A 25508-nucleotide genomic window follows, 5' to 3' on the forward strand; every position below is an offset into this window, starting at 1 on the left:
AGTGGCCTGATAGAGCGCAGAAATGCCATTGGAGGGATTTCTAGGCAATTTGGGACGGTCCACCCGGTCCACCCGGCCCGAATTTACCGGGGGTTGGTCTATCACCCACCACCAAGGTATGGCCTTCTGAACAAGTGCAATCAATGAACCCAGGCGTATTGCCCTTTTCCTGCTGAGTACTGCCATTTTAGATGCACGTTTGATGTTCCGGCGCAAGTTCCATGCTTTGCCGCAGATATTTGGATACTTGATCGGGTAATCTGCTGAGAGGTGTTGGCACCCATGAACCTGGTTTTCTTACCAACATTGCTTTCAACTGTAGGCTTACTGCGGAAGTTAGACTATCAATGTCTCCCAACAGCCTTGAAGATCGGGGCCCGGAGTTGGTAGCCGCTGCAAGAGACATTGCGCATGAATTCGATTTCCCTGCGGATGATGTGCGCCGCGCAACATCCCACTTCTTGAAGCAGCTTAGTAAGTGCAACCAAAACCAACATCCACTTGACCCTGTCATACTGACATTTTCAAGATGAGGGACTTCAGAAAGATGGCACTTCCATGTGCCAGATCCCATCATTTGTAACGAAACTTCCAAATGGTTCCGAAAAGGGCATTTGCTTGGCAATTGACCTTGGGGGTACTAACCTCAGGGTCTGCTCTGTTGAGTTGCATGGCGACTCCACATACTCTCTTACTCAGTCGAAGATTGGCATTCCAAGGCATCTCATGTCCGCACCAACCTACAAAGATCTGTTCAGATTTATCGCCCTTCAAACGAAGGGATTCATGGAGAAGCACCACCCTTCAGACATTGAGGGCTGGCTGCAACTCGTCAAAGAGAATGGAGTTACCGAGGAGGTACGGCGGAAATACTGCAAGAGCCTAGGATTCACTTTCAGCTTCACATTTGATCAGCACGCCATTAACAAGGGAACTTTGATGTACTGGACAAAATCATTTGACATCGCTGATGCAGTGGGTCGCGACCCCTGCGCCATGCTCCAAGAAGCCCTCGATGAGCAGCAACTTCCTCTGCTAGTAACGGCCCTAGCAAATGATACCGTTGGCACGTTAGCTGCCAGGGCTTACACCTCTCCCGGGCGATCCAGCACCGTTGTTGGCGCCATCTTCGGAACGGGGACCAACGGTGCCTACATGGAGCGAATATCACGAATCACGAAGCTGCACTCTCGAAAAGAGTTTTCAAACTCGGCACCGACTGCAATGATGGCGCTCAACACAGAATGGGGCGGCTTTGACGGCAAACTTGAAGTATTACCCACAACTCGATTCGATCGGGAGCTGGATCGGGACTCCGTCAACCCAGATGATCAGCATTTCGAGAAGCGGATATCAGGCATGTACCTGGGGGAGCTTCTAAGACGAATTCTCATCCACCTAATCCAGTCAAGACCGGGTTTGCTCAGTCTCAAGCTTCCCGAGGACTCCCTGATCTACATGCCTGACAGCATTGATAGCGCATTGTTGTCTGCAGTTGTCAAAGACTCTACTCCGACATTATGTAATGCACGCGAGGAGATATCCAGAGTGTTCAATGCTACCGATGTGTCTATCAATGACGCGAAAGCGATCCAAATACTCTCGGAGGCCATTGGCCGTAGGTCAGCAAGACTGTCGTCGGTCGCAATTGCGGGAGTTGTCTTGCAATCTGCCAGGACTGGATACAATATTACCGCCAAGCCTGATGCGTCTTCTTGGAATTTAGGACTTAACATACTGAAGCCGATTCTTTACGGTGTTCATAGTCTATGCACGCTTCTCGCCAGGTGGCTTCACCTCAAGATCCGGATTACGGTTCCAACAAAAGGGTCTCTGGGAGCACTCTACAATCTGTCAGGCCAAGAAGCTAGTTTCCTCGAGAGCGAGGAGGTCATTGACATTGGTGTCGATGGTTCCTTGATTGAGCATTTCCCCAATTTTGAAAGAAATATTAAAGAGGCTCTCAAGGAGATTCCGGAAATTGGGGATATTGGCGAACGCCGTATTAGAATTGGTATGGCGACAGATGGGAGTGGCGTTGGAGCTGCATTAATTGCATGGGCCGCTAGGACGTAACGCATCCCACCGGCTCATTCAAATTAGTACATTACGACAACCTTGTGATAGTAATAAGTATGTGTGGCACCTGATAAGAAACCTTTTGCAAAGAGATGAGAGCAAAGTAGATTTTACTATACCGCATTTATTTCGTAACGCTTTATCAAGCCTGACCAAGCAATTCACGCTCGCGCAACTATTACCTTTGCCTTTGAGTCAAACCTCAAACTTGACACTCAGAAACGATACTATTCTCAGCGATAATACATAGAGCGCGGCACAATCGAACTCGATCCGCCGTTCCTCATGTCTGGATAACCGATCACTTGCCCAAGATTGCACGATTCCGTTCCTAACAATCGCAATAGATTCTCTTGCAATGGTTACTTGAGGGCCCTAGCCACCCCAGAAGCGGCAACTATAACGATCGGAGAGTTGTTGATATCCCGAGCAGTGTGAACAAGCCTGGCCAGTATCCTGGACTGGGCAAGCATGCATTTATGTAGAGAAACGGGTGGCTAGTATCTAGGGGCACAACACAGGGTTTAATTTATCCTGAAGGCAGCGACCGAGAGATATCACCATCATCCTTATCGTCGTAATAGGGCCACATTAGCCAGAAAATCCCTATTACCGATTGTGAGGTTTGGTATTCATCTTTGCTATTTGAAAAGGATTTCTTTTTATTATCAAACACAATTGCAGTGCATTAGGTTCTTGCTGCCCAAAGGCGTTGCACGTCTCGATATAAGTTTAGCTCTCTGAAAGCGCCCATAGGACTTAACGTTAGCGCACTATTAAAGCGATCGAAAAAAAGGGTCGCGAGAGCATCAGAAATGTACACGTGCTACCAAGGCTGTGATGAGATCTTCTTTAAAGATAGAATCGATTAAAACACTAGGCACATGGCGTAGGTCATGTGGGTGTGAGAAAAATGCAAAAGTAATGAGGTCGTGCCCGGGTTCGAACCGGGGTTACCAGAAGTGTTGATACGATCAAAATCTGGAGTGATAACCACTACACTACACAACCGATGCTTGTTGTTGGAGGAAGCTGCCAACCGATCCACTTATCACTGGTGGCTCAGACCACTGGCTTGGATAAGCCATTCCTGACTAATCAGTTTCCCCACAGAACACACTAACAAATTAAGTGGCGGCCTGTTTTCTGCCACTTTAGCGGACGTTGAACTCGCGAGTTTCTAGGCCAGCCCCATGGCTCTCGTTCTTAACGCAAACAAGACCATGTCACATCGTACCTAATTAGAGCTTTTCTGGCAGGCGTATGAAGAATCCCCCTGCCTGTAAATGAATTTTGCCAGGACGGCATTCGCAGTGAAACCCGACATTCAAGGCTCGGAGTCATTTCCGGTAGTGGAAATGACAAACTCCGGCGGATGCTCCGCCGACGCCATTTCTCGCGAAGACATTCGACACCATCACGTTGTTCGGGTCATCGTTCCCAATCCACAAAATGGTGAAGAGACTTCCCCGCATTGATACCCCGCCGCATGCTTGCATTCCCCTCACCTTCTCTCGGAGTTTAGGTCCGTCAAAGGAAACCCCTAAGCTGGCAGCAGCTGATGTGCTGCTCCGGCCCGAAACCTACCCCGTCCCCGACGATCGACAATGGGGGACTTGAAGAGCACACATCCTGATATTATGAGAGCCCGTGTAGATTCTAGCGGTGACTTGATGTGAGGTCCAAAATTTTCGAGCGTCTGCATTCATCATCCAACATCTGTTTCTGCCTCTGGATGTTGTTGGATTCGCAAAATGAAGGTAAGCTATCCCAATTATCCACATGGATTTCTTTCGGTATTGAACCCATACCTCTACAGCGCTCTCTCTCAATATTAGGCCTACCTTTGGTGGTCCTATTGCCGTATTCTTGCCTCGCTACTGTCGCCGACATACCGGGAGTATTTGGCCCGGTCTACTCGCTGATGCCCTCGTATCCAGCGGGCGACATCTCCAAGTTCCTCAAAAGCCGGCCCAGCGAGTTTGTCCACCCCGGAATCTGGCACACGCACGAGGATCTCGAGCGCATCCGAAATGGAGTTCTCGAAGGTAGAGATCCCTGGGCGTCGACATACGAGGACTTCAGCAAGGACAGCTACAGCCAGGCAACATACGAGATGAAGGGACCGAAGGCTGTGATTTCGCGCGGCAGCGTCAGCAACTACTCTTCTTTCACCTCCGACTCTCGAGCGGCGTGGCAGAACGCCCTCATGTGGTACATCACTCGTGACGACGCACACTGGAACCGCAGTACGACAATTTTGGACGGCTGGGGCTCTGCCCTGGTAGACATCATCGGTACGGATCGGTCCCTTCTCATCGGCCTGGAGGGCGACCTCTTCGTCAATGCTGCAGAGATCATGCGTTGGGAGGGGAATTGGAAGGAAGCCGGAGCGCGCTGGCAAGGCGGCTCTGGCTTCAGCATCCAGCTGTATTGGCTCTTCTCACGCCAGTCGATCCCTATTGGCCAAGCAAACTACGGCATGGCTAGCATCAAAGCCCTTCTCAGTTTCGCAGTCTACTTGGACGACGTGACCCTGTACAATTACGCCGTGAACGAATACCTAAACAACCCTTGTGCCGGGCTGTACTCCATGTTTGAGCCGGAAACAGGCCAAAATTCCGAGTCTGGTCGCGACCAGAGTAAGTCTCTCCTGAATTTTTGGGTAATACAGAGGACTGACATTAGCCAGGCCATGCCATGACGGGAATTGGCTGGGCTGCCCAGGCCGCACGGGTAGCTCAAAGTCAGGGTTCTGATCTATATAGCCAGGGCGACAACCTCCTTCTAAAGGGTGCGGAATACACGGCGAAGTTCAACTTGAACCAGACGGTTGCATATGATCCAAAGTGGTACCGGTGCGAGGCAGTGCTCGTCAACGGGCCTTGGGCTGCAATCTCCCAAGACAAAAGAGGTGTAACTGCCTCAAACCCAATGTGGGACATTATCTACTACCAATATTTGGTGAAGAGGGGATTGGAGGCTCCTTGGACAGATAAGGCGAAAACGACTGTAGGACCCGAGGGTCGTCTGACGGGGTCTGATCATCCGAGTTGGGGAGGCTTGATCTGGGCCTATTGAGGTCAATAGACCATGTTGAATCATATTATCATGCTTCATACCATAGTAAAATGCCCTAGACAAGAATTGTCCAGATTCAAATGCATAGTTGGCCGCTGTTTATGAGGTGCTTGACTTGAGGTGATAGTGACTCAAGAGACTAGAGGGAAATTAAGAGGAGGAAGACGTGATACTTGTCAACTTCGATTGATATAGCGGCTTGCAATTTGGCCATAATCTGGCCAGTACTGCAGATATGTGAAAGAGTGAAAAAAGTATCGAATTGGTGAGAGTGCAGATCGGCATCATAAGGAGAATCAAATTCCGCATCAGTAAGGTGCTATAAACAAGAAGTGTCAAAGAGAGTAAAACACACGGACACTGAGGCCTGACCGCAACATTTAACAGAGCCTACTCGAGCCTGTAAAGGAGAGTTCCAAATCCTAGCTGGTCATACCCGCCGCTATTTGGGCCGTAGTCTCCGCCTCCGCCTTCCGCTCCTCCAGCATCGTCAACCACAAGGTCGCGCATCTGCTCAGTCCAAGACGCATTCAGACCCTTGATAACTCCATAATGATTGTAAAGAAGCTCCCAAATAGGCTTAATCACCCCACGCGACGCCTCGCTGATGACGTCTGCAGTGCCGTGACTGTTGGTAAATGCGGTAAAGGGGACATCGTATCCAAGGTTATACTTCGCAACGTATTCCGATCTTGTCTTTTGTCAGTTAACCGCTCAACGTCTGGTAGAACACTTAGCTTACCCTGCCAGAATTCTGTTGTCAAGGTAGGAAAATAAGTCGTCGCCTTGGTTATAAGATTGTTGTGCAAAGACTCCGAGGAAAGCAAAATCTAGAACCGAGTGCCCTTGGTCACGCCCGGCCTCTTGGCCCTGCCCTAGGACCTTTTCCGAACCTGGCTCGTTGTGCAATTCCCAAATGGCGTTTTCGATGGCACCGTTGCCTGCGCCGTTTTTGAAGTAGTTGACCGCCTCGTCGTACATGGTGGTGTTATCCGTCAAGATCCCGATGGCTTGCATGGTGCACATATTGGCCAGGTCCCAGTTCGCCCAGTAGTGATCGATAACGGCGCCGTTGTGGTTGACTAGGAAGTTATGGTTCATCGGGTAAAATACTCTTTCCAGCATTTCAGCTACTGCGGGCAGTCCGTTCCATTCGGACCAATCTCGAAGGATCTCGGCCGCGTTGGCGAGTTGGTAACCGTATATGCCGCTCGCCAAAAACTTGTCCGAAGAGCCATTGATGTACTTGAGCGAGCTGCTCCAAGCGTCGAGAATACGGGCTGATGCATTTGCGTGTGTCTCGTCGCCGGTAATCTTCCAGTGGACAGCGTTGGTGTAGGCGGCAGCCGCGTCGCGGAAAAGAGAAGGGTAGTTCTCTGGATTGCATTCGCGACCGGCACCACCGCGGCACACGGTCTCCTTGGGATTCGGAATATAATCCGCATTGGCCCGAGCTGCAAGCTTATTCCACCCAGCCGTCCATGGCTCACGGTTCGTGTCGACGTAGTTTGTAATCCGTTCAAAATCTTTGGCTGTGTGCAAAAGACCTGGATGTTGAAAGACTTTCGGGGAAGTGGAGCACGATGCGCTCGCCAAAGACACCCAGAAGGTGGCCCACGAGAGCATCATAGTCCGATCGGAGAACTTCATCTTGGTGGTGGCAAAATTGCTTGGATGTGAGTTACCTCTCAATAAGTAGGAGTGATATTTGAAACTGCCGCAATGCGACAACAGCGTCTGTAGTGAACGAGTGTAGGCTTCTAAGAAATAAAGCCTAGGTCATCGTGAGAGTGTTATACCAATTTTTCAACCTCGAAGCTCTCTACGTTTCTTGGGTCTGAGAAATGATAGGGATGCACTGGGTAATTTCAGCTCCGCCCGAGACTTCTCCCGACCGGAATCAGCCAGGAGGACGACTACGAACGCGAACATGGCCATGGCTTTTTGAATGGAAAAGGCCATGAGAGTTATGATATGCCCCTGACTAGGCCATTCGAAGCCCTTGTTTCCGCAATTATACGAGATTTAAGGGGTGCGCCAGTTGAGAACCAGGGTATAATGTGCGGGGGATAGATGCACTACCGAGCAAGCCTGTTGCCGATCCCACGCCACTTCAAAAATTGCAACGACGACCGGGATCGACGCCGGAATTTAACCCGGAATAAGATTTCTGCCGCTGTCATTCCAAAACAGTAAACTGGGGTGAATGCCACTTTTCCAAGAGTAATACCTTATCGCGGCCTAGGGCGATGCTGACATCCGTCAAGGAAATATTAATCTAGGTTGAACAAATTGACAATAGCACGCCAATGCCACTAGAATGACCAGGCCCCTGCTATTCATGCCATGGCCAGGCTATGCTCCTTCTTTCCTGATTCTCGCCCTGGCAGTTGATAGGGTTGGCTAGAGCCAGAGGGAATGACAAACCCCAAATCGAAGTGTAGTGTTGTGGCGTTTTTCTATGCAGTTATGTTTTTTGCCTATCACTTAATTGGCGTGCTGGATGAACCTAGCAAGAAAATTTAGATATTAACTAAATGCATTTAGACGCAATATACTACGTAGGTTGAACGGAATCTAGTAGCACCATTGATAAAAGTGTTTATACAGTTGGATTGTGGCTCGAATCGAGTGGGGCGTATAAAATTATACTACACATCAACCAGGAGGCCGGGAGTTGGGAGCACCTTTGAATTTATGGACTACGCTATGCAGGCGCTACATACTTCGACGGTGAAATGACAAACATTAAAGCTGTCAGAAATATTGAAAGGAGAGTGGAGGGCTCGGTAGGGGGTCCTCGAAGGTAGGTATTGTGTATGACTATCACTGACATCTGCTACCCCCGCCACCCTTCTAGTGTTGGGGCTGTCCGGCCTTCTTATATCCGTCCTGGCGACACCCTCGACCCTCAATCCTGTCTTTGAGTACACGCTGCTATTCCGCTGATCCTAGTATTGAAGTGTTGGGCCGCTGACAAATGCCATTTGAGTTATACCGTAAAGCCATTCTACAGGATTGAATTTGATCTCCTATCCTCTGAATATGATACTGATAATTGTCATCAAGATACCTGAATAGGGACCTACGATAGCGATATCTAAAATTTGGAACCAATCGTCTATTCAATCTGGTCCGAAGAGTGGCAAGTTTGGTGCGCCTATGTACCTTGAGTCGAGGTAGGTCAACACAAAGACACAATAAGAAATGATACGTTTTGACTACTATAATTAATCCAAAACAGAAAAGCTATCGCAGGCTTGGTAAAACTCCCATTCAAGCTAGAGGCGGAAAGACGATTCAGCGAACCTATGAATCCATATATCAGCTATTTTCCAAAGAATACAGCAAGAAGAGATCAGAAGACGAGGTTAATGATTATCTATACAAAAATTCAGAGTGGGTAACAACGTACCCGTTTATCAGCAAGCAAAGGAATAGATACATCAACAGAAAACATGGTTTGTAACTCAGGGTTTTTTGATTACTCGTTATGCTCCACCGTTATACGAGGGTGTTCATCGGCCGAACACGTAAGTGCCTCTAAGAGGTCCAAGCGAGCTGCAATATGTAGGTTTGGGTATATTTTCCCGACGTTTTCGGACTTGGCGCTGGCCGTCCACTCCGCTTTACCGAGGTGTCTTCATTTTGTTGCGCCGCGGACTTTGGGACTGACGATCCAATAATAGTCGGCATATTTAGTTCTACCACCGGGACCTGCGGAGTTTCCAATGCGGGGAATTCGGGTGCCCGCCCGCCCCGATATTCTTGATGGCGCCCACGATTTAGGCTTCTTAAGTAGCTCGCAGACGTCCATCTATACTTCTCACATTTTCTATCAATTTTCCTTTCCACATCACGCGCAAATTATACATCTCCTACTAGCTCTTCTTCTACCATGGCCCACAAATTCGGAAACTACCCTGCCGGAGTTCTCAAGGTCCCCGAGAAGTTCACCCTACGAGTGCCGGATCAAGATTTGGAGGAGTTCAAACAACTGCTGAAATTATCGAAAATTGGCCCCGAGACATGGTACAACAAGCAAGAGGACGGCCGCTTTGGCGTCTCACAGAAATGGCTCACTGATGCCAAAGCTGCGTGGCTGAAGTTTGACTGGCGCAAGCAGGAAGACCACATCAACACATTCCCCAACTTTAAAGCCAAGGTTGACAGTCCGGATCTTGGAACGGTGGACGTACACTTCGCCGCCCTCTTTTCAAACAGAAAGGATGCTCTCCCCATCATCTTTATGCATGGCTGGCCCGGGTCTTTTCTCGAATTTTTGCCGATGCTCAATCTGCTTGTGGGGAAGTACAATCCGGATACCTTGCCATATCACGTCATAGTACCATCGTTACCAGGCTACGGACTTTCTTCCGGCTCCATTCCACTCGATAAGGAGACGAAGGTAGATCATGTGGCGCATGCCCTTCACCAGTTGATGTTGGACCTCGGATTTGGTGGAGGATACGTGGCTCAAGGAGGTGATGTTGGGAGCTTCTTGGCCAGAATCATGTCTGCTACCTTTAAGGAGTGCAAGGCAATTCACTGTGAGACCCCCCGTATTCAGAATCGGAATGATGATTGACCAAATCACAGTAAACCTGCTCACACCTGCCCCTGGGGACAACACTGGCGATACCAATTTGCTCACTCAGCAGGAGCTCCAGCATATGGAGCGCATGACGACTTTTAATACAACTGGAAGGTCATATGCCATGGAACACGGAATGCGACCCGCAACCATTGGATTGGTATTGTCTGCGAGCCCACTCTCCTTACTGGCTTGGTGAGTTTGAAGATTCTAGTTTATCAAAGACGATTTGTCGCCAATACTGAGAAAATGTAGGATCGGCGAGAAGTACTTGGAGTGGGTAGACTCGTCTCATCCACTTCAACTGGAGCTCATCCTTGAATTGGTCAGCTTGTACTGGTTTACATCCACCTTCCCCAGGAGTGTCTACCCGTATCGCGGGTTGCTTCAAGCCGCATCCACTGGGAAATTTCTTTCAATGTCGAAAGAGACGCCATTGGGATATTCGCTCTTTCCCAAAGAAATCAGCTTTACACCCAAGGCTTGGGCAGAGAAGATGTACCCGAACCTGACTTTCTTTAGAGCGCACGAAAAGGTACGATGTTCAGTATTCTGATTGTTTGTGTGATGGTTCAAATGAATGCTGACTACACTTTTAAGGGGGGGCATTTCGCTGCGCTTGAGCAGCCTGAAATCTTTCTGCAAGATGTTGAAGACTTTGTGGAATCCTGGAAATCGACAGTCGAAACCTAAACTCTGGAGAAACTACAAAAAATTAGGGAACGAGCAAGTCTCAATAAAATCCCATACAAGGGCGATTAAGTGACGCAGGGAGCTGTCTGTCAAGATGTGTGACTTCGCAATAGACCGGAGGTGATAATTCACACAGCGATTTAATAGCCACAACTATCTGTAAGCTAAATGGTAAAGACTGACCTGCTCCCAATGCAAATTGGTACATGCCGGCTTATACCGGTGCCACAACCCCTGTGGTTCTTCTGAAATTTGGGCAGGCGAATGCAAACCACTTTCCTTTCCCTTTGCGCCTGTCCGAATCCGATACCAGCCCGCTAATTTTTAAACGCAAATTCAAAGAAATACACTCGCTCCCAACAGTGTTCATACACTCAATTCAGTCACGATCTCTTTGGTGTATGTAAATATTCACTTGCGACTTCTTTTCCCGAGAATGGTTGTGCGGCACCACGGGAGAAGGTTTCCAAGCATAAGCTACGTCACTTTCCGGCTTGGAAATAGGCCCGTATTTTCGTCTTCTTTGCCAATAACTGCGCACACTGTAGATTAGTCTCAGATCATACAATTAGTTACAAGTCCAAAAGGAAGTGGACTTACGTGCATGCGCCGATGATAATAGCCAAGATAATAACACCACCACCGACGCTAACGCCGATGACAACCTTCTTATCAACCCCTCCGATCTGGCCATCGAAGATATCGGCAGTATTGGAAGCAGTAGCAGACACGGTAGATGTGGTAGATACCGGAGGAGTGAATACCTTCGGGGCACCGTTGGTTGAGATTAAAGACTGGGCATCTGACCCAAAAGCGACGACATTCTGAACAATGGACTGAGTTACTGTGGGGAAGGTAGCCTTTACCCCCGATGCCACGGCCGTGATGAAAGTCTCAGTTGCTACAAACTTCCTCAAGGTTTGTAGCTGGGGCGGGCAGTTTACTAGACCTGTAGTCAAGCACTCAATGCCTGTGTATGTTACCTTTTCGCTCAGTGTCTTTGTGGTCAGGTTCTCAGCCGATTCATCTCTCTTTAGATCTGCTAACGTTGTAGATAGGGCGGTGGCAGTTGTAGATGGTACCCTTCTGCTGGCGCATCCTTCCCCAAGCGTCGTGAAGAAGATTGGAATCTGCGTGTTCGGTACCGGGCCCCATATACGGTCGCCAACTTGCACAGAGGCCCCAGCTGCAGCCCCTAGTGCAAATTGGTAGGCATTAACGGCACGCAAGGCACAGCCATCTTCGTCAGCCGTAGGAAGGGTGGTGATGTTAGTGCTGAGCTCGGCAATATTGGCGAAGACGCCCACTTCGATACCGGCTGATGCGCCTGGTATCTTCAGCGTTTTGTCGAATAGTTCGATTTCAGTGCTGTCGATGGGAGAGGAGATTTCAATGCCGGCACTGATGCCTACTCTGAGGATGGCTCTTAGGGCTGCACCATCACTCTCGATGACGACGGGAAGAAATTCGAATTGACCGCCGTTACTGGGGTTGTTGAGTCAGCAACAGTATTTTCAATGAACCTCATTTCCTTTCGGAGATGACACTTACAAGTCCACGCTCGAGACGTTCTTGGAGAACAGCGCTATATCAAACCCGACACTATCCAATCGGATATGAAACCCACTGCTCATTGCGATCTCACTTTCGACGCTCAAAATGAGATCAAGGCTAAAAACAACTCCGAGTTGCAAATCATCGCCAATTTGCGAGCCCAACGGAGTGGTCGACGAATAAAGGTTGAGAGTGTACGTCAAACCAGCGGAGAGGGTAGTGTCGAGCTGCATGTAAAGCTCCATACCTTCGAAACCAAACCAAAGTCTAGCCTCTGGAAATGACGGAATGTCGACATCAAAATCAATGTTGAGAGGTGGGAAGTCAAAGTCATCGGCGTCAAATCCGTCAGCCAAGTTCTCCGCTACCCCAGAAATGTAGTCCTTGGCGTAGGTCGTGATGTTGTCAAACGTCTCCGCAAACTCGTCCCCAATGTCTTTGACCAGCTTTGTCGCGTTGAAGGTTCCATCAACGGTAAGCTGGGCGCTAGCATTGCCTTTGAAGTAGCACTTTGCACAAACGATGTTGATGCCAGCTTGAACCGAGACATTGTTCCCAACATCAAGTGTTCCCACACTTCATGACATGAGTTGTCAGTAAAATACTTTACATGAGGTAAGAAAAGGGGGTTGGCAGGAGACTTACAACTTAAACAGGACGGCATTATCGAAGCTTTTGTCTAGCGAAGTGCTGTTGCTGAATTTTGTTTCTCTGCCTTCGACGCGAGCGTTGGAAAGATATCGACGAATCGCTCGGAGAGTGTCAGAGGCCGTTTTGCCTGGTGTGTTTCGCACGACTAGGTCTACAGGAGTCTGACTGGCGGAAATGGTGCAGCTTATAGCTAGAGCCCATAAAAGGGACAAATACAATCGTGGAAGCATAATTAAGACGAAATTTTACAGATGGAAGAAGTGGGTATGGATCATGAGGTTCCTCTGGATGAACAGCTGGGAGAGACCTCCGTTTTGAAGGGTTGACTTTTCAACCCTTTAGTCTTCGTCAGTGTAGAGTATCACCCTCCCCCTTCTTCCCCCCCAAAACGAACCCCCCCGGCTTTTGGTTGTCGAGGCACAACTTTCTCCCTGAATGCGGTTGGCTTGGTGGATTGATCAGGCCCCCGGGTTACGTGCTGTCTCGGCCGGATGCAGGGGGCGACGGCAGCGACGGCTACATGACTAGAATTGAAAGTTGAACCCGCCAACCCTGCAGCCTTATGATAATAGAAAATAATAGCAAGCAGATGGATGCAAGCCCAGAGCGCCACCGTCAGAGTTGACGCCAGCGACCCAGTCGTGAAAAAGGAAAAAAAAAAAAAAAAAAAAAAAACCATCAGGAATAAAAGAAAAGGCGGCGTCGACGATAATGCAAGTCGAAGTGCATTGCATGTAGGGTGGAAAAGGTTCCCCAAGAATTGACCCGAATGCGTCTTGGGTGTTATAGGCTGCCGAAGGTCAACAGGCTGCATCATGGACGAGTCATGATGGCTGTTGGCTATGTGAACAAGGGGCGCTGGCCGTGATATTGACCAGCTTTCTCACTGCATACAGCAAGCTTGACTGAAACAATGTTGGTGCGGTCAACTTTATGTCCATTACTTGCATAACGAGGGAGCGCGGCTATTCCAAGGCCACAGTTTTTGGCCGCAGACACCGAGAAATTGAACGAAAATAACATGGGAGGAATACAGAGCGGGCGTCCTTTAGGCCCCCACGTAGTGTTGGCTGCTACCTCCTGCAACAAAACCACATATGCGACGCCAAGTGACAGGGTCGACATGCAACTGCATGTTTCAAGCCCCTTATCTCAAAACTCGCAGGGCATACAATGAACCAGAGCCAACACGGATGAAATTGTGAGCCGAGACGTCAACATCTTTTGGATTTCAGCAGTTGCCGTCCTGACTTGACCCAATCTCTCTACAAACGTGCTAATGAGGATGATGAATTCTCAATCACGTTTGCATATCATTTCCGACCAACTAAAGGTCGCTCATGAAGCAGCAACAGCCTTTGATCCACCAGGAAGATCGAAAACCTTTCCAGGATTCATGATCCACCTGATATACGGTCAATACAATGATACTCCTGGCGGCGAATGGATAGATACACTTACTTTGGGTCTACTGCTTGTTTCAAAGTTTTCATGAAGTCAATCGTGTCGCCACCGAGCTCGTCTATGAGGCAGTCCTGAGAAAAGATATTAGCTTGGTAAAACACATACGAGCCGATATTGGGCCGATAGAAGACTTGCCTTTTTGCCTATACCGATTGCATGTTCTCCCTTCAAGATATGTCAGCAATGTTTCCTCGGATATGAGGACTATAAAGACACTCACAGAAACCGTCCCCTCCATCTCAAGAGCCCTGCTCATCATGTCATGAACGCACTTTGATACCGAAGCTTGATGTCCCTCATTCTTCGGATCATACATGACCGCTTGGTGAAAGTTACCATCGCCAACGTGTCCAATAACGCTCGCAAACAGACCCAGCTTTCCAGAGTCTTCTTTTGACAAGTCTACACACAGCAAAAAGCTTGTCAGTCGCTCTTGATTGCCTGTGACTTCTGAAAAACGGATTCCCGAGACTTACTGATGATTTCTGCCAATCTCGAGATCGGAACAGCCACGTCTGTTGACCACATTGAGTATCCCTCTGGTTTGATTGAAGTCATGGTCCACAGCGCCTCCTTTCTCGCAGCCCAGAGGTCCGTCTCCTGCTGCTTGTCTTGGGCGAAGAAAATCTTGCGAGGCTTGAACGGCTGCACAATTTCTTTCGCCCTGGAGATGTCTCCTTTGATGCCATCCGTCGTCCCAGAGAACCTATCCACGAATAGCAATCAGTCATCGAAGCCTTCCAAATAGGAAACGAATGGCCAGAAACAGAACTGGGAACCAGACTCACTTCATAAACAAAGTTGGGCTCTCGTCCCATGGCGTCTTCCTGACGGCCTCGCTTCCGTGTCGATTGATCACCTGCATCTGAACCTCGTCCATAAACTCTAATGCGCCGAGCTGTATGCCGGAGCGAATAAGTTTTGTCGCGGCCTTTGCAGCCTCATCGATGGTAGAGAACGAGATTACAGCGACGCTAGTATCCTGCGGTACCACAGCAAGCTTAAGCGTAACCTCTGTGACAAGACCCAGAGTGCCCTCCGCGCCGACGAAAAGTGATGTCAAGTTATACCCGGCGGAGTTCTTCCTGGGTCTCCTCCTTGTCTTGATAATGCGGCCGTCTGCGAGAACAACTGTGAGGTTGATGACCCAATCCTTCATGGTGCCGTAGCGGAAAGCGTTTGTGCCACTGCAATTTGTCGACACCATGCCCCCGATCATCGCCGTGGGTGACGGGTCTAGCGGGAGGAAGAGGCCCGAATCTTCGATGGATTTATTGAGATTGACCCAGTTTACGCCTGGTTGAACAACAACGTCCATGCTGGTGTGTCAGGGTTAGTTATCAGCTAAGTTGAATAGGTTTGGGGAAGAGTTACTCGTCAGGATGGAAGGCGACGACCTTGTCCATATGGACGAAATCGATGCAAATACCACTGTATGGAGATGAGAAACTACCTTCAACCGAAGACCCAGCACCAAAGGGAACTAATATTATAAGAGTCAGTACCAACTAATAAACGTCATGAGATCCCTATTGAGTCCCGGTGAGGATATGAGCTTGCACACACTTACCCATCGGGACGTTGTGCTTGTTGCAGATCTTTGCAATCCGAGAAACGTCTTCTGTTGTTTTGGGGTATGCAATAGCTACAGGCCGCCCACTCGAGTTCGAGGTTGACCAGTCCGAGTGGCTATGCATCTCGATTTCGTCCTGGTCGAAGCTGACTGCCTCTTCACCCAGCGCATCTGAAATCTCCTTGGCCGCCTGATATGGTTCAGCTGCATGGCTAAAGAAAACTAAACGACAAGAGATCACTTACGAGCAGCATTGTTTTACGCCCCGAAAATTCCACCTGCGATAAACTGCTCTGAGCTGAGGCGTCTGATCCTGAGGTACCGGACCGACCGATGAGGTACCCGGCGAGGAGGGGTATGGCACCAAGGACCAGGAGCTGGAGAGGTACGAACCGGCCTTTGTTCCCGGATGATTCCGTATGAACGGAACGAAGAAGTTGGGAGCGCGGCAAGTTACCTCTCAATCCTGAAGGGCGGCATGCCGAGTGTCCCAAAGTCCTCAATGGGTGGCCGCTGCATCCCGACAGAGGCCCTGAACGCGTGATAGCACGAAAGGCCATGGTGGTAGAATCGGGTCGAAATTTCGCGTAGTAAAAGTGATTTGATTAGAAGAGGAGATTCTATATCATTTCCGATGACAAGAACGATGTGAATCGCGACGCTGTAGTTGAAAGGGATGGGTTGGGTGGATAGATTCGGAGCGGGTGTTCAATCCGTACGCCTACGTCCTTCCAGGAATAAGTCCGTGACGCAACGTCGATCCGTGGTGCGTAAAGAAATCGAGGAAAACTAAATTACGTGATTATATTGTTATTTCGTGGGCATGCGGGCTTCTATTGTCCAAATATGGAATTGAGGTGAACGGGGAATTGTCAGGAAGAAATGCAGCAGACCCGAGATTGCCAGGGGCGGCCGCGTTCGGCACCGGAGGAGAATTGGGCCGAGGCAAATCGGCGACCGGAACACAGGCGTCGGGGGCATCGATCGCCATTTCATCCAAAGACTATTAGTATGAAAAGTCTTTTTATTTAATATGAACCCATCAAAAGAACAGTAAATCTCCCCGTGCATTCGCATGTAGTGTAAGGCGACCGTTGCGATACCAGCGTCGGTTATGAAGCGGCAGCTGGGATCAACCGCTTACGCCAAACCAGCCTGTAGGATTCAACTGCTTCCATGCAGATAAATGAGTCACTGGTATCCGTGTCTTGCATAACACTGTATGAATTCCGCCTTGATTTCCCGCATGAGATGGATTCGTCGACGCCGCAATTCGTTCACAAACAATTAAGCAAAAATGGCTGCCAAGTTTACCATCCTCCAAAGGTCTCACCCCTCCCGCGATAAATGGCTCCTGCTAGTAGATCGCTACAAAGCCTTCCGCCTGCTCTCCCTCCGCCTATCCCCAGATTGTTTCGGCTCGACATACGCCCGCGAAGCCGCATTTCCTCCCGAAAAATGGCATTCTCGCCTCTCGGACCCGCAGGCAACTACGATAGTCGCCGTCGAGGGTCCGTATGGAAACAACCTCGCCCAGAATGCCTCTCCCTTCAAGGATACCTACGAAGGAGGCTTTAACCTGGCACTCGAGGCAGAATGGCAAGCATCCCTGGTCATCAATGGACCTCTTGATCCCAAAACACTAGCCCTGTTTCTCCATCTCGATGAGAAAATCGCGGATTTAGGCCCTGCTCACAAAACGATTGGTATCGCAAGGCAGTACGTCATCAACGGGATGTATGTGATCCCCTCAGCAAGGGGCAAGAATCTCGGTGTCCATATCCTGGAGTATGCCAAACGCTTCATTGTCTCGGAGACGAAAGAGCATGGCGAGAGGGCACGGCTATCACTCACTGTTGATTACGACAATACCTCAGCACGGAGAGTGTACGAAAAATGCGGTTTTGTAGTTGTACACCGGTACTGGTTTGATGATTATCGCGAGGGCCGGGAGGCGCGCACCGAGGCCGCGGTCATGATGCTTGACCTCGATAGTGACAGCATCGATCACGTTGTTCACTAAAGACATAAGAGGTGACAAGTAGCCGTTTCAAGATTCGACGTCAGAATATTCACCAGAGCATTGCAAGGTATTGTGAGGATTCTTTTTTTAATTGGAATAATAATACTAAGTTCGTTGTGCTGTTCCGATAACCAATTTCCCTCCAAGTTTGAGTGACCCGATTTGTAATGCTTCGTGACCCAACGTTTGCAATCAAATTTCAGTGATACAGAACCAGTACGCGTTATTAAAACTTCAGCTTAAAAAGCTTCAAGGAATTAAAAAAGGCCCTTGAGAGCAGCCAAAACTTCATCGGCTTTCTCGTCCCCAAGTTCCTCAGCCAGCCAAGCAACCGCCTTTTCCTCCATCATTTCCCAGCTATCGCGCTCATCCATCAGCTTGCCACGCAAGAAGGCAATAACCGCAGCAGTAGACGCGATGTTCTGTTCTTTCACGCCAGTCGTGTCCAATGCAGCCTTGATATCAAGACCAGTGACACCCAAGATGACGAAAAGCTTGTCAGACCATTTCCAGAAGCCACTGAAATTCTGTAGGGAGACAAGCGCAGAGAACCTGTCGATTTGAGAGCCCTTCGCCAATTCACTCTCACCCTCCTCAGCTTGCATTCTAGACGAAGGTCGGCCGCCCCTGCTCCCGCCTGAACGTGGGCCCTTTTCAGGGGCTTTCCTTGCTATGCTCTTTGGCGCAGGGACATATGGCTCCAGGTCATCATCATCGTCGGAAAGGTCTGTCAAGGGAAGGGCTGCAGCATCAGTCATCTCATGCTGATAAACGGCTAATAGAGATTCATCAACTGGCGCAACCGGAGCTGCAAGCGCGCAGGCTTGAACGATGGGAGGCTCTTCGTGGTATTCCTCGTCTATGTCGGCAGAGGGGAAGTCAGTAACATGTACATCGAGGCCATCAGACGAGTAGCACATACCTGAAAAGTTTATCATTCCGTCAGAACCGTCACCAAACAAGCCTTGTTGGCCCGTAGTGGTGCTGGACGAGCCGAACAGCCCGCCTACTGATGGAGCACCAAAGGCCGTCGCTGGACCGGCAGGCTTCGAGCCGAACAGCCCGCCACCTGATGGGGGACGATAGGACTCCGCTGTAGTGGTAGGGCCCGAGCCGAACAGCCCGCCTGCTGACGGAGCACCAGAGGCTCTCGCTGCAGGAGCAGAAGAGCCGAACAGCCCGCCACCAAAGGCTGGCGATGCATTGGCAGGTTTTGAGCCGAATACACCCATTGCCTTGGCACCAAAGGATGCCGCCGAGGCGAACATCCCGCCGCCTGGTGGAGCTCCAAAGCCTGTTCCTGCAGCGGCAGGTTTCGAGCCGAACAGCGAGCCCGTGAATGGTGCTGGGCTACGATATGTGTCTGATATCATTTTCAAATCGTTGGGGTTGCTGTCTTGCTTTCTCGCTGCAACCTTCCTCTTGGATCTGGTTCTGTCAGACGTCACAGCTTCAGCGTGTGCATCCTCTACCGGCCTGTCCTCGTTGGAGTCTTGAACGTTGTCCTCGACAGCAACAAAGGAGCACCACTTGCCCCCGACCTGGAACTGAATACCGAGGCGGACAGCCTCCCGCTCCACCATGCTGGGGAAGCGACCGGGATGTTTCGCCTTGAGAGCCTCACCGTCCTTGGCCTTCGCATGGAAGATCCAGCCGCGGCCTTCCTCCAACTCCTTCACGGCCTTTCGGGCGGCTAGTTGGTGGATTGTTTCGCTCTTGGCTGGGAGAACGGTGATGGGAATCTGGAGTTCCAATGTGCCTTGAGATGATGTTCCGCGAAGAATGAGGGATTCCGGCGTCTTGTTCCTCAGTTCCCGGTCAGGCGAGAGAAGAAGATAGACGCTCGTACGGCTATAAGGGTACAGGGGTGGGATCTGGAAGGGTGCCTGGAGGACTTTTGGCGGCTTGACAGTAGGGACATGGGAGAATCGGTTCGTGCCAGTGCCATCCTCCTTCGGCTCAGCGTCCGTCATCTCGGTGTCTGAATTGGCACTTGTGTCAAATAGCGAGATGGGCGCCTTGGGCGCATCATTTTTCGGAGAGTCTCTCTGCGATGTCGAGTCAGGCTCGACGATTTCGAAGTCGTCCTCGGGCTCGGTTTCCGATTCAGCATCGGCATACTTTAGCTCCAGAGAATAGTCGTTGACGTGTGGGGTGAGGGCGCCCTTGAGCATGCGAACCACCTTGCCAGACATCTTCTCATTCTCGGATACAGACTGCGAGAAACCGTTGCCAGCGCGCGCGAGGCCTTCAACAAGGGCATGGCTAGCGTTGGTGCCGACTCCCAAGGTGAAGACACGGATGGCTCCCTTGGAGCCTTCCACATGCTTGTTGACCATGTCAAAGAGGCGATCGTGGTTCCACACCTCCCCATCCGTGAGGACAAACACCTCGAGATCAAGGTCCTTGTGGCGGCGCTTGAAAGTCTCCTCGAGTGGGGCGTAAATCTCAGTACCTCCGAAATTGGCACTGACACCTTCAATGTGCTTCATAGCGGACTGCAAGGTGTCCTGGTCATAAGTCTTGGATTTGGTGAACAAGAATGAGTGCCTCGAGCCAAAGCTGCAGATGTTGAACATGGCGCCGACAGGGAGAGATTTCATGAAGACTTTGAGAGCCTCTCGCAAGTCCATCATCTTCTTGCCCTCCATGGACCCAGAGCGATCAATGACGAAAACTACCTCGGGCTTGGTAGAAGCAATCTTGAACTTGGGCACGAGGGTAGCCATGAGGGCTTGCTGATGGGGGATAGTGGGATGTGTTTCCAGGACGGCGACTGGATTGGAAGTGTTGGTCGCTATGACCTGGATGATGAAGTCCTTTTCCAGCTCCGCGGTGCCCAATGAGAGGGTGGCAGATGCAAGCTGGAGAGACGGGGTGTCGTCGGTCTTCATAGTGGAGGTGGAGCCCACGGTTACCGCGATGGGATGCGAGGGCGACTGAATTGACCTGATGATGCTTCCGGCCGGCACCTCTGCATCGACGACAATATTGATGCCATCTTTCGCGGCGACATTGGTAGGCTTTTCCATCAGCTGGCCGGGGTAGGAGCCGTAGCGGGGGGCGATGCTGGTGGGGATGGTGAACCTGATTCCGTCAACTTCGGCGTCATGCTTCAGCTCGCCGAGATACACTATCTCGACAGCGATGTTCGCGCCCGGGGGCACGTTGCCGATTGTGGTGGTGAAGACATCACTCGCGTCAGGCAGCTGCTCCAGAAGACCGGCAGTTTCGCCCCGGGCGACAGCTTGGTTATACGTCTTGCGGGCTGTGTTCTTCTCCTGCACAACACCGTGAATGACGCGGTCATTGTTGATGGTGCAAGTGAAGGCCACTACGGAGACTCCATCGTAGAGTGGAAAAGTGTAGCGGAGCTCAGGAATGGCTGCATCCGGAATCGGGTTGACGAAGGCCTGGGTGAGGGTCGTTCGAGAGGTGGAAGCAATGATGCGAGCATGGACCGACTGGGACAGCGTAGGAAGATATCGTCGCCGACCAAAGACGTAGCTTGGAAGCGACGGGTCGACGAAGTAGAGTCCGCAGATGTGCATGGCTGTAGGCTGGGTCCGTGCAGAGCTGAGACCGGCAAATAAGTTGGAGTTGCTTTGAGGGTGAGGAAAAGCGCCGAAAACCATGCTCAAGATTGAATTTTACGGAGTCGAAGCAGAATTCCGGGCCTTGATATCGTGGGTGAATGTCAAGAAGCCCGTTCTCGCTCGGCTCGCAAAGTTGGTCTCGATGGGTGTTCTGGTGTTGTCGTGATGAGCTCGGATGTGTCCCTGTGTGCTGTAAGTTGAGTCAAGGGCTGAGGGTGCTCCGAGGTGAGGTGGTTGAGTGATAGACAGAGTGTAGATTCAACAGTGGAAGAGGACAAGATACAATCCATTACTTATATGCGTCGATATTCTGATGGCAAGACGTTGGATGCGCTGTAGGCATTCGTTGTTTGTCATCCGCGATCCAATGTCAGCAACAGCCAAGATTAGGCCTGCGCAAACCGACGACAGACAAGCACACAGGCAACAGCTTCTTTGAGTGAAAGAGCCAATCACAACAGGCATTGAACGCCAATACGAGCGCTGATTGGTTAATGAGCTTTACCATAGCTCGTTGCCTTTGGCGCACAGTCGCCGCTAGACAGGGATCGGTCCTTGTGCTGCGCCATGTTGACCTAACGTTTTGCGCAGCGGCGTAATTCTCCGGGTGGGATTTCCCCTTCCCTCTCTGTGTCTCTCTGTCTCTGTCTCTCGGAGCCCCTCCGGCTTTGTCACCAGCCGCAGACTTTATCCGTCCTTCATTCACATGACATTCTTTTGCTCCAAATTATTAACCTGTCCATTCCCCTTTCTTGCGGTTCTAGGCCGCTCAGTAGCGTCCCACCAATCATGTATACCATGGATGCCTTATGGTTGCCTGCAAATTGAAACGAGAACGCCTGGGCAGGAGTGAGTCACACTCAGCTCAGCAAAGGCGACGCCAAGAGAATCAGTGACTCGACTTTATCATCATCATCATCATCATCACCACATCACAATTACCCAAAAAAGAAGTTGGAGTTTTGCCCTGCATCTCCAAAAACATGCATGGGTTCTTAAGTCTACCATTCACATCTTTCTAAATTCATTTGGTGCATGGAACCTTTGTTGCAGACTCAACTGCAGTTTGGGACATTTGAGCACGTTTTCAGAGTCACACGACTTTCGGCCCCATGCCATCGCGTCCTCAGTCACCTTTCGACGGAATCAGGGAAACTTGCTCGGCCCAGGCATCTTCATTATTTCATCATAAAATTATCCTCACCCACCAAATCCCAGAATATGTCTTTCCAACTCTCCAAAATCACCAAGATCCTGGCCTGTCAGGGTGAGGTCCTGATTGTAGTAGATGGAGTTCCAGTTGTACGCGTCGTCTGGCAGCAAGTCCGCCATCTCACCAGTCTGTTCAGCCGACTGTGCGTCTTCGGCAGCCGTAGGCTGCATCCAGAGGTATGATATGTCGTTCCACAGACTTGAATCCAGCAGACTTCGTGACCCGAGCTGGCTGGCTCGGCCTGAAGGTGTCGCTGCTCCGCCATCGCTGGAAAACCTCGGGCCAATATCCTGGTTTGTCTGCGGACGCAGCTCACCATCGCCATTATTGGACGCGGCTCCTGACTGCCGGTCTCCCGGGGTCATAGTAGCCGTCCCCGGTCGATTGGTGCGCACTTCGCTCGGACTGTTTTTTGGGATATCCAAGAATGTAGACAGGTGATCCCGCATCCGCCGAACTTCTCGTGCCCTCTGAAGAGCAAAATCATTGCCCTGACCGCCGAGATAGTCGAGAATCTCCAACGCTTCTGATAAACCCGGGCTAGGCGCCAGCTTTTGGCTGTCGTCGCAGGTTGAGTCGATGATCAACGTCAGTATCATGATGAAGGCTGCTGAAAAGATTGCGTCGAGGTCAAAAAAGCCAAATGTTGCTGAGTGAGGACCGGTTGTCAGCATTTTCTTTCAAGTGCAAGATTCAACTAGCTACTTACTCAACGTGTTTCTCTTTCGCAACGCCACGAGAACCTCCAACAACCGGCGCGCTGCTTCAGAACATGTCCGGCTTAGACGGCCCAGGGGCGAAATGCCCAAGTTCAAGTTATTGCCGTTTTCGTCATCAAAGATGAGCTTCGACACATGAAGCATGACGGGCCGGATGGTTAGGAGAATTGCCTGCCGGAATCTGTCAGTCAAGGTCATTACATGCCATTGAACGTTACTCACTTGGTAGAGCATCATGTGGAGGTAAGCAGATGTTCGCAAAGAGACGTCTCCAACCACAGAAGGGGGATCTGACAGCCTGGCTGAAAACTCTCCAGGTATCTCCTTTGCAATCCAATATAGCGACTGCACAATCTCTTGGACGTTTGGAACAAAAGTTTCTTCGGGATGATTTCCTGGCCCGTAGATTGCTGAGAAGGTACAAATGTTAGCAAGTCAGAAACCCCCAAGATCGACGGCGGCGGCATACTTGACAAAATTCGTCCTGTTACCCTTGCAATCTTGATGTTGGTCCTCAGAGGAAGTGCAGGCGGGAAGCCAGGGGAGTCGGTCGGTAGATCAATCTCAATTACATCGTCAGATATGCCGGAAGGATTGCCAGTCGCGGCTGCAAGACGTCTAAACCAGGTCAGCTATCTTCACCAATACAACAGACACGTGATCTTGGTGAAGGCTCACCTCTCTTGCATGTAGACTGTCCACCATAAACGGTTCAGGTGCACCTTCTCCGACTGTAGCAAGTGCTGTGTTCCAGATTTGCGATGGTACCCACGCGTTGTCGCTAGGCGCAGAGCGGAACTGATCTGCTGAGGTGAGAACTGTGAAACAGAAGAGGTAGAGTGCTACGATATAGACTTACATAAAGATATGCTTCTTCTTTTCGGTTGGCATTCTGCAAGTAAACTGCGGCTAGGGCATGTATTTCGATCCCCAGCTTGCCTAGTCCGTAGAGCTCGCTGAGACTCGGGAGTTTGGACTGCACATATGTGAACATGCTCAACCCTGGCAACCCAACCCGCTCGTCGTTGTCAAAGGTCCCGGAAAAGAGCTTCCCAATAGCGAATACGAGCAGCATCTCCAAGTACCACGGCATCTGCATTTGTGACGGGTCGCCAAGGTTAGTGTAGAAGAAGGCGAGTCGGTCAGAAAACTCTCGAGTGTCAATGTGATGTTGGGTGTATCCGATGAAGAACGACATGCTTTCAAAAAGCTTTCGACCTTCCTCTTCTGAAGGAAGAGAGGGCGCGCCGTTGGGTTCAATTTCAATCGCTCGTGGCCGTGATTGAGCCGGCCGGTTAAACGATTCCCGCCCTCCCAAGCGTGGATGCTCCAAAAGGTTCTGAAGCCGCGACCCAAAGATATGGCTAGAGCTCAGCGACGAGTCGGCCGGGATGGCTGGCAAGTCCCGTCAGAACACTTCCAGCCGTGTTGATGCTCTCAGCAGTGGACTTACCGGACCCTGGTGAAGACCCAACATCATTGCTTACACCACCTCTTGACGTTGTGTGCGTTGGAGTTGGTGATTTAAGTTGGTCAAGTGCCAAGCCGAGTAGGGTAGAAGCGGCGTTGACTTGCGTAGCATTGTCTGTTGGCGTTTGTGCTGTGGTCCTTGTGGGTGGGCGATTTGGTGACCCGGCCAGGGTCGTAGATAGTTTGATAGTGTCATTCTCGGTGACTAGCTAACAATTAGTCTATACCAAACATGAGCCATATCTAGGATCACCCACTGCTCGTCGATGTGAAGTCAAAGCCCCGGCTCTCATATCGAGCTAGTCTATCCTGAAGGTCTTGAATCCTTCTATTGAAACGTTAGAATTCCGAAACCAAGCACAACCTAAGAACTTTGAACAACTGACGTGACAGAGTAGACCCGCTTCTTGCCTGGCTCGGGAAACTTGCACTCCAGATCACGTTTGTTGCAGTACGTGCACGGCGTGTCTCCGGAGCATTTGACCTTTTTCCGTCTACATGTGAGACACCTATCGTCGTATGCAATGTCAGCCAGGTTACATCAAAGTAGCATCGTGCACAAGGCCTTGACCACGAGGAGGAGAAGCCGGGGGTTCCAGACGCAATGCAGTTTGCGTCGGGGGGATGGCCGGAAGGGGCTCGGAGACTCACGCCGAGATAGCTTTAGCCACGTCGCGACTCCCACCAAGCCCGCCACTAAGTGACAGCCGCCTCGGCGAGGCACGAGATTCCGAGTCCATAGGTATGGCTGCAGAGGATCAGGTAGAAATTGCGGTGAAATGCCTCTGCCGATGCGTT

The 25508-nt window shown here is 50.5% G+C and overlaps 8 protein-coding genes across 8 annotated transcripts; 4 read left to right on the forward strand and 4 right to left on the reverse strand.

Moving 5' to 3' along the window:
* Positions 1-726: 726 nt before the first annotated feature.
* Positions 727-2076, forward strand: EsH8_III_000192 (uncharacterized protein; the record flags this gene model as incomplete). The annotated part of the gene is made up of 1 exon (XM_083261917.1): positions 727-2076. One exon carries the CDS (start codon positions 727-729, stop codon positions 2074-2076), a length of 1350 nt encoding a protein of 449 aa, XP_083122404.1.
* Positions 2077-3833: 1757 nt separating this feature from the next.
* On the forward strand, positions 3834-5160 carry EsH8_III_000193 (chondroitin AC/alginate lyase; the record flags this gene model as incomplete). Its single annotated transcript, XM_083261918.1, has 3 exons — positions 3834-3839; positions 3899-4721; positions 4772-5160. The coding sequence occupies 3 exons, from the start codon at positions 3834-3836 to the stop codon at positions 5158-5160; spliced, it is 1218 nt and encodes a 405-aa protein (XP_083122405.1).
* A 390-nt stretch (positions 5161-5550) lies between these two features.
* On the reverse strand, positions 5551-6810 carry EsH8_III_000194 (chondroitin AC/alginate lyase; the record flags this gene model as incomplete). The annotated part of the gene is made up of 2 exons (XM_083261919.1): positions 5551-5851; positions 5903-6810. The coding sequence occupies 2 exons, from the start codon at positions 6808-6810 to the stop codon at positions 5551-5553; spliced, it is 1209 nt and encodes a 402-aa protein (XP_083122406.1).
* Positions 6811-9058: 2248 nt separating this feature from the next.
* On the forward strand, positions 9059-10447 carry EsH8_III_000195 (Alpha/Beta hydrolase protein; the record flags this gene model as incomplete). The annotated part of the gene is made up of 4 exons (XM_083261920.1): positions 9059-9710; positions 9760-9949; positions 10010-10289; positions 10355-10447. The coding sequence occupies 4 exons, from the start codon at positions 9059-9061 to the stop codon at positions 10445-10447; spliced, it is 1215 nt and encodes a 404-aa protein (XP_083122407.1).
* Positions 10448-11043: 596 nt separating this feature from the next.
* EsH8_III_000196 (FAD-binding oxidoreductase) lies at positions 11044-15943 on the reverse strand (the record flags this gene model as incomplete). The annotated part of the gene is made up of 11 exons (XM_083261921.1): positions 11044-11932; positions 11999-12577; positions 12647-12697; positions 14114-14187; positions 14252-14281; positions 14337-14518; positions 14593-14822; positions 14905-15435; positions 15491-15599; positions 15687-15879; positions 15935-15943. The coding sequence occupies 11 exons, from the start codon at positions 15941-15943 to the stop codon at positions 11044-11046; spliced, it is 2877 nt and encodes a 958-aa protein (XP_083122408.1).
* A 1043-nt stretch (positions 15944-16986) lies between these two features.
* EsH8_III_000197 (GNAT family N-acetyltransferase) lies at positions 16987-17712 on the forward strand (the record flags this gene model as incomplete). The annotated part of the gene is made up of 1 exon (XM_083261922.1): positions 16987-17712. One exon carries the CDS (start codon positions 16987-16989, stop codon positions 17710-17712), a length of 726 nt encoding a protein of 241 aa, XP_083122409.1.
* Positions 17713-17969: 257 nt separating this feature from the next.
* EsH8_III_000198 (von Willebrand factor type A domain-containing protein) lies at positions 17970-21347 on the reverse strand (the record flags this gene model as incomplete). Its single annotated transcript, XM_083261923.1, has 2 exons — positions 17970-18571; positions 18635-21347. The coding sequence occupies 2 exons, from the start codon at positions 21345-21347 to the stop codon at positions 17970-17972; spliced, it is 3315 nt and encodes a 1104-aa protein (XP_083122410.1).
* A 1161-nt stretch (positions 21348-22508) lies between these two features.
* EsH8_III_000199 (transcription factor domain-containing protein) lies at positions 22509-25450 on the reverse strand (the record flags this gene model as incomplete). The annotated part of the gene is made up of 10 exons (XM_083261924.1): positions 22509-23170; positions 23231-23411; positions 23463-23650; positions 23710-23858; positions 23919-24043; positions 24100-24635; positions 24694-24915; positions 24968-25038; positions 25097-25219; positions 25362-25450. 10 exons carry the CDS (start codon positions 25448-25450, stop codon positions 22509-22511), a joined length of 2346 nt encoding a protein of 781 aa, XP_083122411.1.
* Between the last annotated feature and the right edge of the window lie 58 nt (positions 25451-25508).

The sequence above is a fragment of the Colletotrichum jinshuiense genome, chromosome 3, assembly GCF_051148585.1.
Source record: "Colletotrichum jinshuiense chromosome 3, complete sequence".
Taxonomy (NCBI): Eukaryota; Fungi; Ascomycota; class Sordariomycetes; order Glomerellales; family Glomerellaceae; genus Colletotrichum; species Colletotrichum jinshuiense.